Source organism: Malus sylvestris, chromosome 4 (assembly GCF_916048215.2).
Source record: "Malus sylvestris chromosome 4, drMalSylv7.2, whole genome shotgun sequence".
Lineage (NCBI taxonomy): Eukaryota > Viridiplantae > Streptophyta > Magnoliopsida > Rosales > Rosaceae > Malus > Malus sylvestris.
The window spans coordinates 29,963,228-29,979,101 of NC_062263.1; the positions used below are offsets into that span (position 1 = coordinate 29,963,228).

The 15,874-nt window shown below is 37.4% G+C and overlaps 2 protein-coding genes across 3 annotated transcripts; one reads left to right on the plus strand and one right to left on the minus strand.

Annotated features, from left to right (window-relative positions):
- Positions 1–932: 932 nt before the first annotated feature.
- Positions 933–11,436, plus strand: LOC126618515 (protein CHROMATIN REMODELING 20-like). 2 transcript variants are annotated; one of them, XM_050286608.1, is made up of 24 exons: positions 933–1,141; positions 1,721–1,898; positions 2,075–2,137; positions 2,233–2,328; positions 2,409–2,501; positions 2,977–3,167; positions 3,248–3,605; positions 4,220–4,303; positions 4,885–5,400; positions 5,656–5,945; positions 6,121–6,211; positions 6,291–6,506; positions 6,904–7,023; positions 7,243–7,409; positions 7,642–7,783; positions 8,075–8,224; positions 8,311–8,366; positions 8,455–8,758; positions 9,018–9,153; positions 9,252–9,304; positions 9,519–9,745; positions 9,935–10,138; positions 10,365–10,697; positions 10,830–11,436. In XM_050286608.1, the coding sequence occupies exons 2-24, from the start codon at positions 1,725–1,727 to the stop codon at positions 11,206–11,208; spliced, it is 4,443 nt and encodes a 1,480-aa protein (XP_050142565.1). In that variant the 5' UTR covers positions 933–1,141; positions 1,721–1,724; the 3' UTR covers positions 11,209–11,436. The 2 variants fall into 2 exon arrangements, with proteins under 2 accessions (XP_050142565.1, XP_050142566.1); XM_050286609.1 differs by having other exon boundaries at positions 4,885–5,394.
- A 105-nt stretch (positions 11,437–11,541) lies between these two features.
- LOC126618516 (hypothetical protein At1g04090-like) lies at positions 11,542–14,971 on the minus strand. The gene is made up of 2 exons (XM_050286611.1): positions 14,649–14,971; positions 11,542–13,539 (listed from the first exon to the last, which is right to left on the minus strand). The coding sequence occupies exons 1-2, from the start codon at positions 14,755–14,757 to the stop codon at positions 11,957–11,959; spliced, it is 1,692 nt and encodes a 563-aa protein (XP_050142568.1). The 5' UTR covers positions 14,758–14,971; the 3' UTR covers positions 11,542–11,956.
- Between the last annotated feature and the right edge of the window lie 903 nt (positions 14,972–15,874).

Genomic DNA, 15,874 nt, shown 5'->3' on the forward strand with positions numbered 1-15,874 from the left:
AGGTAAATATAATATTTGCTAAGTATTATTGGGTTACAAAAATTGTTTAGAAGACATTTCTGTCAAAACATTTTTGTCAATTTCACGGTTACCTACAAGGAATTTAAATTAATTTGGCCAATTTCTTGATGATGAGAATCATCATTCCTGTAGTAGTGTTATTCAGAGAAGGATCGATGAATTCCTTGCTAATTTATTGGGTGCTAAGTATTATTGGATTGAAAATATGGTTTGTGTTAATTTTACATATATAAAATAAATGGGTAAACGGTTACTCGTTTATAACCGTGTTTAATACCCATAACCGCCCATTTAAATTTCGCGGGTAAACGGTTATACCCATAACCGTTTATTTATCTAAACGATTACCCATAACCGTAACCGTTTAATTTAAATGGCCGGGTAACCGCGGTTACCCATAATCAATGGCATTTGCCCATCCCTAATCTTGGAGCATTTGAGAGTCATTTTATTAAAAAGCAATGTTCTGTTATAAAATAAATTTGTCTGCTCTAAACATTAATAAGTACTTTGAATCTTAAACCATGAAAACAATAAAATTCTTGCTCAATAAAGTAAATGTTGACGTGGATCCTTAAGATATGATTTTATTTCAACGTAATTTTGTATTTAGAAAAAAATTGTTGCTAATTATATTTTATAAGTTTCATAAATTTTTATTTTATCGTAAGTGCGATGATAGTGTGCTTTTTTTTGTGTTAAAATATATAAAAAACTCGAGAGTAGTGACTTTTAATTTTTCAAAGTTACCAATACAAGTACAAATTAACCAAATAATCCTCACTTTAAAAACATTTCCAATAGTTTTGTTTTGAGGGTGAACAGTGTCAAAAAATTTGCACGAATCAATGGTTGACATTAAACGCAAAATCGAAAACCCTAGATCTTGAAATTACACAAAATTTGGGGACCAAAAGAGAAACAAATAGCCACCTGCCTTCTTCCAATATTTTTTTTTTCCGTTTTTTTTTTGGGGAAATCAACCATTTCTTTCCTCCCCGTTCAATTCGATTCAAACAGATTCAAACATCAGACACAGTACTACAAAGTACACGGGGCATATTCTGCTCTGCACACACAGAAGAGAGAGAGAGAGAGCGTGGGCTTTCTTCCCCTTCCGGTAAGTTGCTTAAGGTTCACTGCTTTTTCTTCTTCTTCTTCTTGTTTTTGTTGGGTGCTGTCTGCTGTGAACGCAGAGGGGCTTGGTTTTCTGGAAACAGCACGAAACTTTGATCGCTTGGCTATTTGGGGAAGATAGAAATGTGGTGTTTTGGTTTGCCCAAATGAAAAGTTTTGGTTTTTATGCAAGTTGGAATGTGGGTTTTACTTTGTTGAATCGAAAATCGTCTCGAAAACTTTGATTCTTATTAACCAATTATCCCATAAAGGTAAATCAATTTAATGAAATCGTAAAGGATGAAGTTTTGGTATGAACTCATATGCCTTGGAGATTTATGTGTTTTCAATTTGAGAGTTGGATTAGAATTGCACCAGTTCTCAGCACTCAGCTTATTAAATTGGTTATAATGGTGATGTTATCATTTGGGTTTGTTTTTAATTTCGTTATCGGAGGGTAGGCCGGTTTTAGGTGAGAGCAACTCAGCATTACGAAGTATTAAGTGAGCTGTTATTTGGCCTTCTTATGTACTTGTTTTGAGGCTTGCTTTTGAGTTTTATGTGCATTGGTCTTGTTGGGCAGTACAATGGAGGAAAGCCATGAGCAAATGGAGGAAAACGGCGAGCAAGTGGAGGAAAGCCACGAGCAAGTGGAAAATATTGGGAGTGCTTCTAGTGGCAGTGATAGTGATTCTTTTATAGATGATTCAGAAGTTGATGAAGTATCGATATCCGGAGAAGATGAAAAATTGAAGCCAGAGGCAAGTCCTCACTCATGATAGTTTTTTATTAGTCGTTATATATTTTCTCAAGGAAGCTATGAACCAATTAGATACTGTTGTCGCATTCTACTGCTATTATCTAATATTTGGAACTTGAAGCCTTTTTTTTAAAATTTTATTTCCAAAAGTATGACGATTTGATCTTTGTTATGCAGGAACCATTATCTGATAAAGAAATAGAGGAGCTCATTGCTGAATTTTTGGAGGTTGAGAGTAAGGTATCTATTTTTTCTTTACACACAAATACACATTTATATATGTTTTATGTGCAAGCTGCTTAATTTGTTGGTTTTTTCTTTGACGCTCAATATAGGCTGCCGAGGCTCAAGAGGCACTTGAGAAAGAGTCTCTTGCCAAAGTGGAGAGTGAAGTTAGAAAGGAGTTGGCACAAACTCTTCATGGGGACAATGTTAGTTTCTTCCTCCAAATTCTTCCTTCTGGATTACATTGTCTTTATCAATCATTTATGCATTTTTTTCTTGTCTATAGTTGGAAGCAGCTGTTGCAGAAGAAATGGATACTTTGATAGAAGAGTGGCAAGCTGAGCTTGATGAACTTGAGACTGAGAGCGCTCATTTGTTGGTCTGCTTCTTTCTTCAACCTGAGTAAATCTTTGGTTCCTAATGCATTGTTTAGGGCTCGCATGTATTTTGAATCTGATATGATAAATTTATACCGAAAACATAAATCAGGAGAGAGAAAGATTTGCTTCTTCTTGTGACTTATACAAGTTGGACACGAATTTGGCTAATCACCCCTCATTTGGTTATGAGTTCTGTATTTATATTGATGAAAACTCCAAATGATTAGATGATTGGGATTTTAGCACACCTGTCATTTGTTATTATGGACATTCCATGCAACCTCTTTGTTTATTTATGTTTATTAAAATACGGTTGCAAGTAAAATATATTGCGCCTTTTGACTTAATCAGGTTGCCAAGGGATTGTAACCGCCTTCTTTCTGTAATTCTTTTGCCTTTTTTGATAGTATCATATAAACAAGTGAAGTGTATTTTTATTTTCTGACCTCTTTTATTATATGCTTCTGTAAATAGGAACAACTTGATGGGGCTGGCATTGAGCTACCGAGCCTTTATAAGTGCATTGAAAGTCAGGCTCCTAATGGTTGCTGCACTGAAGCTTGGAAAAGACGGATACACTGGATAGGGTCTCAAGAGACTGGAGAATTTACCAAGTCAAGGGCTGATGCGGAGCAGTATCTCCAAACCCACAGACCTGTGAGAAGGTACAGTTCTTTCCTTTTAGCATTATTGATTCTGCAAGGTATGAAGTTGATGGTACATGATTCTGTTTTTGTGGACTTAGGCGACACGGTAAACTATTGGAGGATGGCGCTAGTGGATTTCTGCAGAAAAAACTAGCCATAGATGGAAGCAAGGATGCTGTGACAGCTGATGTTGATTACTGGGGTTCTTTCAACAAATTATTTTCTGATGGTGCAACTGCGGGTGATGCCTCGTTTGGCAGTAAGCACTGGGCTTCTGTTTATTTGGCCAGTACGCCACAGCAAGCTGCTGAGATGGGACTTAAGTTCCCTGGGGTCAATGAGGTAGAGGAGATTGATGATATTGATGGCAATTCTGGTGATCCATTTGTTGCAGCCGCTGTTGCAAACGAAAGAGAACTGGATCTCACTGAAGAACAAAAGAAAAATTATAGGAAGGTATGGTTGTGCTGTCCCAACGTCATATTTAAGTATATTTTCATGTTACAATTACACACTAAAGAATTTGGCTACATTTACTTATTTTGTTTTCAGTTTGCATGTAACTTTTGTGATAAAATAAAATTTGTTTTCTTATATAAAACTACAAATTAACGTGGAAAGGACTGTAACAGTGTAAGTCATATTAGTCGGGAGATATTTAAGGCTTTTTCACTACTGTCTGGGGTTGTAGACATTCATATAGAAATCCTCTAATAAACCCTCCGTTGGTTTTTCAGTCTCTGTATAAACGTGCAATATTTGCATGAATATTATGCGGTCTTACTTGTTGGACCTAACATTGTGGTTACTGGTATTTGATTAGATGTCTTTCTGTCTAATCATCTGATGGCTATCTTCTTGTTGCTTGCAAACTTTTTTTGGGTACAATGTTGCTTACAAATTGATTCACCTTTTTAGTATAGGAATATGTCAATATGTTTATTTACTTTTTTCAGCAGTTGATAATTAAACCTATGTTGCTATTAGATTTAACATAGACACATGTTCTTTTTAACCCCCAGTTGAGTTTTACTTAAGTTGATAGTATTTCTGTACTTTTTCATTGAAAGGTCAAAGAAGAAGATGATGTAAATGTTGATCGGAAGCTTCAAATTCGTTTGAAACGGAGGAGACATCGAAAGAGAAGTAAACAGGTATCATGTGCTTGCATTGCCCTTTATTTCGCTCCTCAAATTTCAAGTTGCAGTTTATATAACTTTTTAGAGTTTATCCTCGTGCTATTGCAGTTTGAGACAAGTTGTACATGACCAGTACAATTTGTGTTCTTGTAATTAACTCTATTTAAGACATCCTATGGCTTTTCATTTATGGAGCCCTGCTATATTTTATTTCAATTTGTAATTGTTGGGAATTGAACTAGTAAGAGAGAACTGGCAGTCATATTATAGTACACTTACTTTAATACGAATAAAGGAACAAAAAGCAACGGTCTCTTTGATGGTTTTAAGTGTCAGGGTATTTGTTATGTCTTGGTTTCGCCCCTTTTTGTAGCTCCAAGTTCATCAGGGCCTTTTCTGTAGAAGTCACGATTCATGAATGTGTCCAACATTTAGGCATACATTTAACATTCATTAATATCGATGTGTTTTTACTGTTATCTAATTAGGATGTTGTCAGGAAGAAGTTTGTCTAGTTGAATCAGGACGTGGATATGTTGTGCATTTCTCCATAAGTTTAACATGCATTGATATTGTTTTATTTTTTATCAAATCAGGATGCTGGCCGGAAAGATTTTTGCTTAGTTGATCGGGAGATAGGAAGCAACATGGACCTGTCTTCGTCTATGCTTGACTCTTCTATCAGTATCTCAAATGGGAAAATTGATGAAGATTTGGAAACCGCTAATAACATTGACCAAGAAAGCATAACGAGTAATGGTTCTTCTCCAGTGACTAGTTCCAGTGAAGCAAGAGGCTCAAAGCGTCTGAGTGAGGATGAGGAGCTAAACATTGATAATAAGAGGAGTCGAACTGTGATTATAGATAGCGATGATGACACTCCACTGAAAGATAATTCAGACTGCAATGCGATAAAATCTGAGGACCAGTCATATGTGGAAGAGAATATCTGCATAGCTGCCACCGGTGGTCTCCCTTCACAGAGTCTGAATGATAAGCTCTACTGCACTGCTTGTAGTAAGCATGCTGTTGAAGTGTGCTCACATCCACTTCTGAAGGTGATTATTTGTGCAGATTGCAGATGCTTATTGGAAAAAAAGATGCAGGTAAAGGTATGGCCATGAGTAACCTTTATGGTTTCTGTAATCTTTATTCCAATATTTTGTGTAACGTTTCATGATAGTGCAGGTAATTAAATGAATTGGCCATGAACAGATATTTTCAGTTAGAAGTATTCTGCGTCTCTATTTATCATATTAATGAATTATAGTGTTACATGATTTTTTTCTGCATCATTTAATGCTAATACTTCATTTATTAATTTCAAGTAAATGCTAGATCTTTTATTGACCTAAGAAGGTGTGCAGGATCCTGATTGCTCTGAGTGTTATTGTGGGTGGTGTGGACAAAGCAAGGACCTAGTAAATTGTAAATCTTGCAAGACATTGGTTTGTGCGACTTGTATAAAGAGGAATATTGGAGAGGAATGCTTATCTGATGCCCAGACCTCTGGCTGGCAATGTTGTTTCTGTTGCCCAAGTCTTCTAAAGACATTGACATCGCAATTAGAGCAAGCAATAAGTTCTCAGGATTTGATAATATCTAGCTCTGATAGTGATTCAGATAGTTCAGATTCAGAGATAGATGTTGCCATAAGGTATATTTAGTATACTGCTCTCTCTCTCTCTCTCTCTCTCTCTCTCTCTCTCTCTCTCTTATTGCTGAGGCATGCAGCTATTGAATAGGAAGTGGTGAACTTTATTCTTTAGCATTAGATACTTTCGGTTTACTCAGGTTGTTGTGTTTCTGAACATATTTTGTCTCTGTGTCAGTTCTAAGAGGAGGAGAAAGAAGAAAATTCGAAGGATCATTGATGATACTGAATTAGGAGAAGAAACCAGAAGGAAAATTGCAATTGAAAAGGTACCATCTAGTGCTGATTTTGTAATCTAAAAAAGATGTTCTGGTACCAGAAATTTTTTCATAAATTTTTCTTCTGTAGGAACGTCAAGAACGCTTGATGTCTTTGCAAGTACAATTTTCTGCCAAATCTAAGATGAAGAGCTTTGCAACTTGTAACGGGAGATTACCTGAAGGTGCCAGCGCTGAAGTGCTGGGCGATGCATCAGCTGGTTATATAGTGAATGTTGTGAGGGAAAAAGGTGAAGAAGCAGTTAGAATTCCTCCAAGCATCTCAGCGAAATTGAAGGCTCATCAGGTTTGCTTGATCTGTTAAATATTTGTTTGTTGGATTTTCTTCTACGAATTCCCTTGTGCTATGTTTGGATTAGGAACTGTCAAGCTGATGTTATGACTGTTTCTTATCTGTTATTTTCAGCTATTGAAAAACTGGCAGTCTATTGTTTACCTAGTGTCATGTCAGGACACATTTGATAAGATTTCCACGGCCCACCCTTTTCACTTGAAGTTCATTGTCATGTTCTGTTAAACCTATTGTTGTTTCACATGTTTATCTAATTTGACCTCCTTCACTGAGGGCACTAAGCATCTTCTGTTATTGCTTTATGTGTCATTAACTTTTAATGATTTAGTGCTGTTATCTTGTCATTGTTACAACTTGTAGCATGAAGTAAAGGTCTGAATCATTATTACAGATCACGGGTGTGAGATTTATATGGGAGAATATCATACAGTCAGTCAGAAAAGTGAAGGCTGGGGATAAGGGTCTTGGTTGCATTCTAGCTCACATGATGGGCCTTGGTAAAACTTTCCAGGTAGTATTCTGTCTCTTGAAAACTCTTCCCAAGAACTTTGAGTGTTTATTTAGATGTGCTGGATTCGTTTGGAAATAGGTGTCAGTGCATGTGGAATGACCCTGCAGCCTAGTCGAATAGCAATCGTGCAAAATGCAAGGCGGTTTCTTATATTGTTTTGCAGGTCTTTTAAGTAGTTGATTGATATACTTTGCATAACTTGTCAATTTGCTTTCGCAGGTCATAGCTTTTCTGTACACTGCAATGAGAAGTATTGATTTGGGATTAAATACTGCACTTATTGTCACCCCTGTGAATGTGCTGCACAATTGGCGTCAAGAGTTCATGAAGTGGAGGCCTTCAGAACTGAAGCCCCTTCGCATCTTCATGCTAGAAGATGTGTCAAGGTTTGTTTAAATATTTCTATATTGTCTTATTCCATTTTCATCACTAGAAAACATTTGGTCTAATAGGTCGTTGAAGAAATGCCAATGACCTAAGATAATGGCATTATGAAGTGAAGTTGTTCTTTTGACGGCTGTCTTCCATTCATTACATAGACTAATTGTAGCTCATTATAGCTCCGATTGGGGAGATGGTGACACCAAGATGCTGACCTGTTTCTCCCTTGTTTGTCAGGGATAGAAGAGCAGAATTGCTTGCAAAGTGGAGAAGGAAGGGTGGTGTTTTTTTAATTGGCTACTCGGCTTTTAGAAACTTATCCTTTGGAAAGAATGTGAAGGATAGGCAGATAGCTACAGAAATTTGTCATGCCTTGCAGGTTGGTTGATGTTAATTGTTAACCTCTATATTTGTCTTTAACATCATGCTTTTCAACTATGCATTACAATGTGAATTATTTCTTCTTCAATTTGTTGGACTTAAACCAAACTTTTAGGATTAATCTTATTCTTGTCTAGTTGCTGCATAGGTTGCTCTGGTGTAAATTATGAAATAACTTATTTCGTAAGCTGTTAAACAAATAATGTCATTAGCACACGTCGATACTTTAGCATGATCCAATCGATTTTTTTAAAATCTTCTTTCCTATTGTTACATTTCCAACTGTCAGGATGGAACAGATATACTTGTTTGTGATGAGGCCCATGTTATTAAGAATACCAGGGCTGATGTAACCCAAGCCTTAAAACAAGTGAAATGCCAGAGAAGGATAGCATTAACTGGATCACCACTTCAGAACAATCTCATGGAATATTACTGTGTGAGTTACTCAAAAGCTATTCATTTTGCTATTTCTTACGCACCTACCTACTGCCTTGATTCATTTGAAATTTTAATCTTTTACAGATGGTTGATTTTGTAAGGGAAGGTTTTCTTGGAAGCAGCCATGAGTTTCGGAATCGGTAAAACTTCTTCATTTTAACCCTGTTTTCTGTCTAATTTCTTTTTGTTGTTTTCATGTATCTTAAAATTGCCTCCCGTTGCATGCAGATTCCAAAATCCCATAGAGTATGGTCAACATACTAATTCAACTGTGGATGATGTGAAAATCATGAACCAACGGTCTCATATTCTTTATGAAGAGTTGAAAGGATTTGTTCAGAGAATGGACATGAATGTGGTAAAGAAGGACTTACCACCAAAAACTGTGTTTGTAATAGCTGTGAAACTTTCAACCGTACAGAGGAAATTATACAAGAGATTTCTTGTTGCCCACGGATTCACCAAGGACAAGGATTATAATGAAAAGATAGGGAAGAGAAGTTTTTTTGCCGGTTACCAAGCCTTAGCTCAGGTATATCTTAGCACACTTGTTAAGTTCTCAACTTCCATTATTCATTATAGACTTATGGTAACATGCACTCACTCACGAACACATGCATGCATGCATGATCGCAAAAGCATCTAGTCCTACGCTAAAGGATCCACTCCTAAGCATTTCGTTAACCTTTATTGACATTATATGTAATGATAATGATTGTCTTCTAGTCTATTGTGCGTCTATCTCTGTCTTTCATGAGAGTTGTAATATATGAGCTTTATGTTGGTAGTAGATATGGAACCATCCAGGGATCTTGCAACTAAGAAAAGATGACAAAGACTATGAGAGACGTGGAGATGCTGTTGAGAATTTTCTTGCAGATGACAGCTCTAGTGACGAAAACATTGATTATAATTTGGGTTTTGGAGGTATTATATACAATGTCAATTTGGGTGAAAGCATATTCACGTGTTTGGCAGCAGTTTCTTATAAGTATCTAACAAGGATAACATATCGTGCTTTGCAGAGAAAAATGTGAATGAGATTTTGCCAGGAAAAAAAGATGACATTTTTCGAAAGGTATGGATTTGAACAAACTATAATGTTGGTTTGTATTCATTTTTCACTTCTTTACTATTTCTTTTACAGTCTATTTGGCTTAATTTGAAATGCTGCGTTGTTTGTATTTTAGTAGGAAAACTAAGAAGAATAAAGGCTTTACTTTGTAGTTTGTGTTAGTATTGTTGTTTTCGTGGAGTGTAATGCTGACCAGTGACCATTTATCACTCTTCAGGATTGGTGGAATGATCTTCTTCATGAAAATGACTATAAAGAGCTTGATTACAGTGGCAAAATGGTACTCCTGCTTGACATTCTAGCTACGAGTTCTGATGTGGGGGATAAGGCATTGGTATTTAGCCAGAGCATACCAACCCTTGACCTCATCGAACTTTATCTTTCAAGGCTACCTCGACATGGGAACAAAGGGAAGTTTTGGAAGAAAGGAAAAGATTGGTACAGGTTGGTACATATTACCAAGAACAATTTACAGTTTGACAGACAGCTTAGATTTTCTTCTCAGCTTCGGTGTTGCCCCAAACCATATATCCTTTTTCTGACTCTATTTCCTGCATATGTAGCTGCAGTGTCTTCTGTATAAAAGTTTTTATTTGGGTTACGTTGTTTTTAATCGATTCTTTATTGCTTCAGGCTAGATGGGAGAACAGAGGGCTCAGAAAGGCAAAAGCTGGTTGAACGCTTTAATGATCCCCTGAATAAGAGGGTGAAATGTGTTATAATTTCTACTAGAGCTGGATCGTTAGGGATAAATCTCTATGCTGCTAATCGTGTAATAATAGTTGATGGTTCTTGGAATCCAACATACGATCTTCAGGCTATATATCGTGCTTGGAGGTGAGCTTCAATTCTGTTGCAGTCCTTAACTCAGCTTTTATGTAGAAAATGTGCCTTCATAAGTGTAGTTTATGGGCTATAAAGCATTGGGGAGGGTTTGTTTTTAGAATTCCCATACAACTTCGAATGTGCCAGACAGCAAGCCTGACGATTATTCCTCCTTTACCAAGCCAACTCTCCATTCTCCGGTATGGCACGTTGTAAGTGATGTTATTTCCATTTTCAGGTATGGCCAAACAAAGCCAGTGTTTGCTTACAGATTGATGGCACATGGAACTATGGAAGAAAAAATTTATAAGCGTCAGGTAACGAAGGAGGGCCTGGCTGCAAGGGTTGTTGATCGACAACAGGTACATAGGACAATATCTAAGGAAGAGATGTTGCATCTTTTTGAATTTGGTGATGATGAGAATCATGTGCTTGACCAAGATAGTGTATTCTTGAACGACAATGTGACTGGTAAAGTGGAAATTTTGCCGAAACACGTAGTGCCTCTTTCTCAAGGAAGTTGCTTTTCTGACAAGCTCATGGAAAGTTTACTTGGCAAGCATTCTCCAAGGTACATTCCCGTTCTATGTTCTCATTTTCTTTAGCATCTGTCGGTAATGGTAATTGCCGGTTACTCTGTTGCAATTGGCAACTCATACCTCCCTCCCTCCCTCCGCTTACGTATGAACTGCCTTGTTTTCAGGTGGATCGCAAATTTCCATGAACATGAGACCCTTTTACAAGAGAACGAAGAAGAAAAGCTCACAAAGGAGGAGCAAGACATGGCTTGGGAAGTATACCGGAAATCATTTGGATGGGAGGAAGTGCAGAGAGTTCCTCTCAATGAATCTGCAGTCGACCAAAAACCAGCTGTATCAAATACTGCCTCATCTGCACCAACGAAGAGCATCCTTGCTGAATCCACGGCGAAGAATGCTTTTGTACAGCGGAAGTGCACTAATCTTTCGCATTTGCTGACGCTAAGAAGTCAGGGCACGAAACAGGGTTGCACCACCGTGTGTGGGGAATGTGGCCGCGAGCTGAGCTGGGAGGAGCACAGTCGAGATAGCAGGCTCAGGTAAACGATATTTCCTTCCGATTTGTTCTCGTAGTTTAGTCCGATGTAAAGTTCCGATTGTATATCCCATTTGCTGTGAGTTCATTGAGTTCATTGCCAGAGAAACAGGCTTGTGTAAATCAAAGCTACAACAATGAAATGAGCAATCAAAATCTTGTAAGTTTTTCCCTTCCATGAATTTGTTGTGATTTTTTCTCAATTAATTAATTAATGTGTAATTATTCTGCACACATTTCTTTATTTGTCCATGCTCTTTTGTTTAATTCAATGCAAAGGCGAGAAAAAGAAAGCACGGAGGAGAAAATTGAATTTTTTGAGGATGTAAAAAGAAAAGAGAAAAACGAAATACTTCGTGAATTTTCTAAATCGTAAAAATTTATAACAAATTTAGCCAATTTGATCCCCGTGTTTCTTAATCTTTACAATATCGGTTTCTTTCCAATCTGTCCAATTTCAGATAAACATATAAACTTCAGCAGCGTTTAATGCCATTTGTTGTAACTCGTTTGACATGGAAATTGGACTTCCGTACAACGCCCTTTGTAAATAGCCGATCGAGTTCCTTCGCTCCTCTCCCGGAAGAGATTATCGGGACCCCTACCGGACTTATTTTTTCCGACGATAATAAATACATCTTGCAAGGTTCGACTAATGGAACAAACCTTTCGTTGTAGGCCGGGTCGCGTTACTTCCCGCCTCACGCTATTGCTTGTTACCCAAGTTGGTTACAACATTCTTTCACACAAAAGTAGTTATCTTTCATCTCCTAACCAATTGTCCTTCTCCTTAGGGCCAGTTGGTCCTTCCTCCCCGTAGAGTTGCGTTGGAAACAACTCGATTAAGTTCTCGACCGAGAATCGAACAAAGAAGGGAAGACGATCAATCAACTTATCTAGCTCCTCTCGTCCATCATACACAATGGTCGGACCCCAGTCTCGCATATACTGCAACCAACATGGTTCGGATATAACGCCCTTGCCAAGGTACTCGGCCGCGACAATTTGATACTTGGTGCTCGAATCAATGAAAAACTTGCTCCGAGCAGCGTCATTCCTTACCCCTATGTCAAACTTCGATGAACCCTGGATGTAAGTCCCGGGATGAGCGTAGCTGCTATGACCGTGTTTTGAAGAATACACAATCGGCTTATTGCCTTCAATGAACTCCAAGTCAAAAGCATCCACCCATCTGCCACCGCTGTGCTCTGAGAAGTACACTTGCCAGAGTTCTCCGGTGAAGTTGTTCACTCGGAGAGTGAAGTGCTCCCAGTCACCGACATGTTCGCCTATCTTGTTCAATGCAAAACTTACCAAACCAATTTTAATGGCGGATGGTCCGTTGAAGGGGCAGAACACCCACATGGCAATATCTGTAAAAGTTCCTCCCAGTGCTGGTTTTACATGAACGTAAAGCTCCGCGCTGTCTATGTTTCCAGCCTTGAGAAGAATTTTAGCTTCATCATCATTTGGCAAATCTATCCAAAAATCACTGTCATCTTTCCCTCCACCAGGCAAATTGGAGCCTCTGTGATCAATCGGTTCACCATTCCCAGTGTCTTCCCGGTACAAAAGTGCCCCATTTTTGAAAAACCATTGTACCGAAGATGGCATATAAACCTCATTAGGATGGAAGAACACTGTGGGACCGTAGTGCTCAATTAGCGAATGAATCTGGTTCAGATTTGGCATTGAGTGCAAGGACGAATCAAAATTCTTCAAGCAAGAAACTTGTAGCTCTTCATTAGAATCCAAGTAGGTACTGCAAAAGAATGTACCAACCGAAACACCAGTGCAGAACATACCTCGTTTGCAGGGTCGTGTATTCCACACCTCAAATTTTGAATCCATTGCAAGTATCCGATCACATGTTTCACAAGTCTCTGTAAGATCTTCTCGTACGCATCTAACTTCTTCAGGGCTGGGTTCCTCAGGCATGTCAGTGACCACAAAACCCATGGCCTTATAACCAACAGGTGGGTTTGGCAACCAAATATAACCACAACCATTTTCACTTAAATCCGCATTGCAGACTAACGAGTAGTTAACCGGTTTTTCTAAAGCTGGTAACTCTAATGCTGAGTCCCGGGTACAACCATCTTCCGCCCTTCTGGCAACTGTTTCACGAGCCACAAGAACATACCCTTGCAATGGCTGGTCATTGGGCTGGCAGTAGTAACCGAGGCAAAAGAAGCCATCAGGGATACCTGCAGGTCTATAAAATGTGACACCCTTTGATTTTCCACGCGACAGATTGCAGCTCCAGATGCTCTCAAACTTGGTTATTTGGGTAACTTCAATTTCTCCGAGGCGTATTCTTCCAGTAGCAAATCCTTCGCCTGAAGAAATGACGGTACACATTGTTCAGGAAATGAGCTCATAATAACACATCAACATTTATCCGACAACAGTAAAATCTTAGCATGACATTGGTGTTCTAGGTTTATTAGTTATAATCTTTACTTTCCTCTTGGACCTGAGTATACACAGAAAAATCAACCTATGCAAATATCAACGAAACTCGAAATCAAGCTCCTACGATGCAGTTTGGAGGCAAGCTTCAAACAGTTTACATTAACCTTCGGTCAAGGAAGAATTTAGAACTTTAGAGATACCTTAAAAATTTGACATAAGAACACCAAAAGTTTATGGGCTCATTTGTAAGTGCTTTTAAAATAAGTAAAAGCGCTTTTGGTGAAAGTAAGCATTGAATTCCAAAAGCACTTGAAGTGCTTCCTGCGCTTCAAGTATTTTTCTAGAATTTACTTGTATATTTACTAAAATTTAGATCCAAAAGCACTCTCATAAAAAACACTTTCAATCATTTTAAAAGTATTTTCCAACGAGCCCTAGCATTGACCTTTTTTTTTTTTTGGTAAAAAGAACATTGAAGCTTTCAAACTCCAAGAACTTCAATTTCTATGGCTTTTCAGAGTCTTTCAAGTATTGACCAAGTTCATGAAATTGAGTGCATTTTTAAGTACTCTCACATGATTGATTGCCGTTATATGAGTGTGATATGATCTATTTACTCCACAAATTTTAAAAATTCAGACTCATCTAACGATAATAAATGCGGTGACCACAGACATTAATTTATTTAAATAAAACAAAGTTGGACCACCAAAATATTGAAATTTTTTTTTGAGAGAAATGCATATGGGATCAAAGAAATCATGAGTCCAAAAGGATATCGGAGCAATTAGAAGTGAAATCATTTATTATCCATCCTATTATTTTTACATTCTTCAACAAATACAAATTAGCAAATTTCATGACTTCAAGTTGCTGAAAAAAATGAGCTAAAACAAAGACAGAAAGCCTTCAATTCTTGAAGAAACGGAGAAAAAGAAAGAAACCCATCAAAAAAGCAGTTGCGAGAGATAAGTGATTAACTGCAAAAGTGCTTCTTGTTTAGGAAAGAATGGATCTTGGTGGGAAATATTACCTTGAGGCCAGTGTGGAAGAGGTGAAGGCAGAGAGAAGGGCTGTGGCTCTGAGTAATCGCACAGTTGGTAGTCACGGCTGCTCCACCACCAACACTCACACCCCAACATCTTCACCCTCTCAAATTCAAAAACCCACAAAAGCACTTCCAAGATTTCTGCTTTTCACTCACCCTCTCAAGTTTCTCTCTCCATCCATGTTTCTGAAATATTTTAGAGAGAGAAATAAAGAAAGAACGCTCTTTCCTTTCTCTCTCTACACTTCAGGCTTGAGAGAGAGAGAGAGAGAGAGAGGGGAAAAGGCAGGAGCTGATGGATGTTGGTTTGGTTTACTTTGTTGTCTGCTTTTGCGTAAGAGCTTTATAATTGGAAGGCGTTGGTTTCAAGCTTCTTCCTTTTTCTTCGTTAATTTTTCGGAAGCCTTTTATTAATAAGGATATCTATAATTCGAAAACAACTTATATGATACGAGTAAACTATCATATATTGTCTCGTGTCGATCAAATAAAAAGATAAGAAAAAAAAATTAACATATCTTTATTTTACCAACACGAGTCATTCTCCTCACTCTCTCTACTCATGCTCACTATTCATCTTCTGAGATAGGAATTCATCTAGTAACTCTTAAATATGAAGAAGGAAAAAGAAGCTTTGAATTTAAATAATTAATTTTTATTAGCTAATTATTGACTAATAGTTACTCTTAAAAGTTGAGAGTATGATTAGAGTACAACTTTTTTAAAGAGATCATAAATTAACATTTCGATAATCTTAGCTGAATTTTTTTACTTAAATTAAAGAGGATGATTGGAAATGATCTAACCATTTTATGATGTTTAGAGACCAAGAGAACTCCAATTAATTTAGGGGTTAGAAGTTGTAATCAATCAAAGTATCAACCTTTTTCTTATTCTCAAATGAATGTTTTTGCATATTATGTGCAACAAATCATAAACTTTTATAACTTTTACATAACCATTTATATCTCGGTGCACTTAAAATTATTGTAACAAGACCCTCAGATGACTTGTAAAAATAAATTTTTAGGAATATCCTCCAGGTGGCAGAATATTCTTTGTTTTTTTGTGCATTTTGCAGATTTTTTTTTAGAGCATAAAAAATTACAAAATTTTATAAAATAAAGTCGAGAGGTGACCCAACCTCATCAGACAAAATGGAGAGTGAGGATATAGAATGATGAGTCATAACTCATAACTTGAATGGTCGC

Bases quoted from the DNA above. Each gene is read 5' to 3' on its own strand.
- LOC126618515 (XM_050286608.1), top strand. From the start codon at position 1,725: ATGGAGGAAAGCCATGAGCAAATGGAGGAAAACGGCGAGCAAGTGGAG. The intron at 1,899-2,074 runs GCAAGTCCTCAC...TTTGTTATGCAG, and splicing joins ATGAAAAATTGAAGCCAGAG to GAACCATTATCTGATAAAGA. The intron at 4,304-4,884 runs GTATCATGTGCT...TTATCAAATCAG, and splicing joins ATCGAAAGAGAAGTAAACAG to GATGCTGGCCGGAAAGATTT.
- LOC126618516 (XM_050286611.1), bottom strand. From the start codon at position 14,757: ATGTTGGGGTGTGAGTGTTGGTGGTGGAGCAGCCGTGACTACCAACTG. The intron at 13,540-14,648 runs GTAATATTTCCC...TCATTTCTTCAG, and splicing joins TCTTCCACACTGGCCTCAAG to GCGAAGGATTTGCTACTGGA.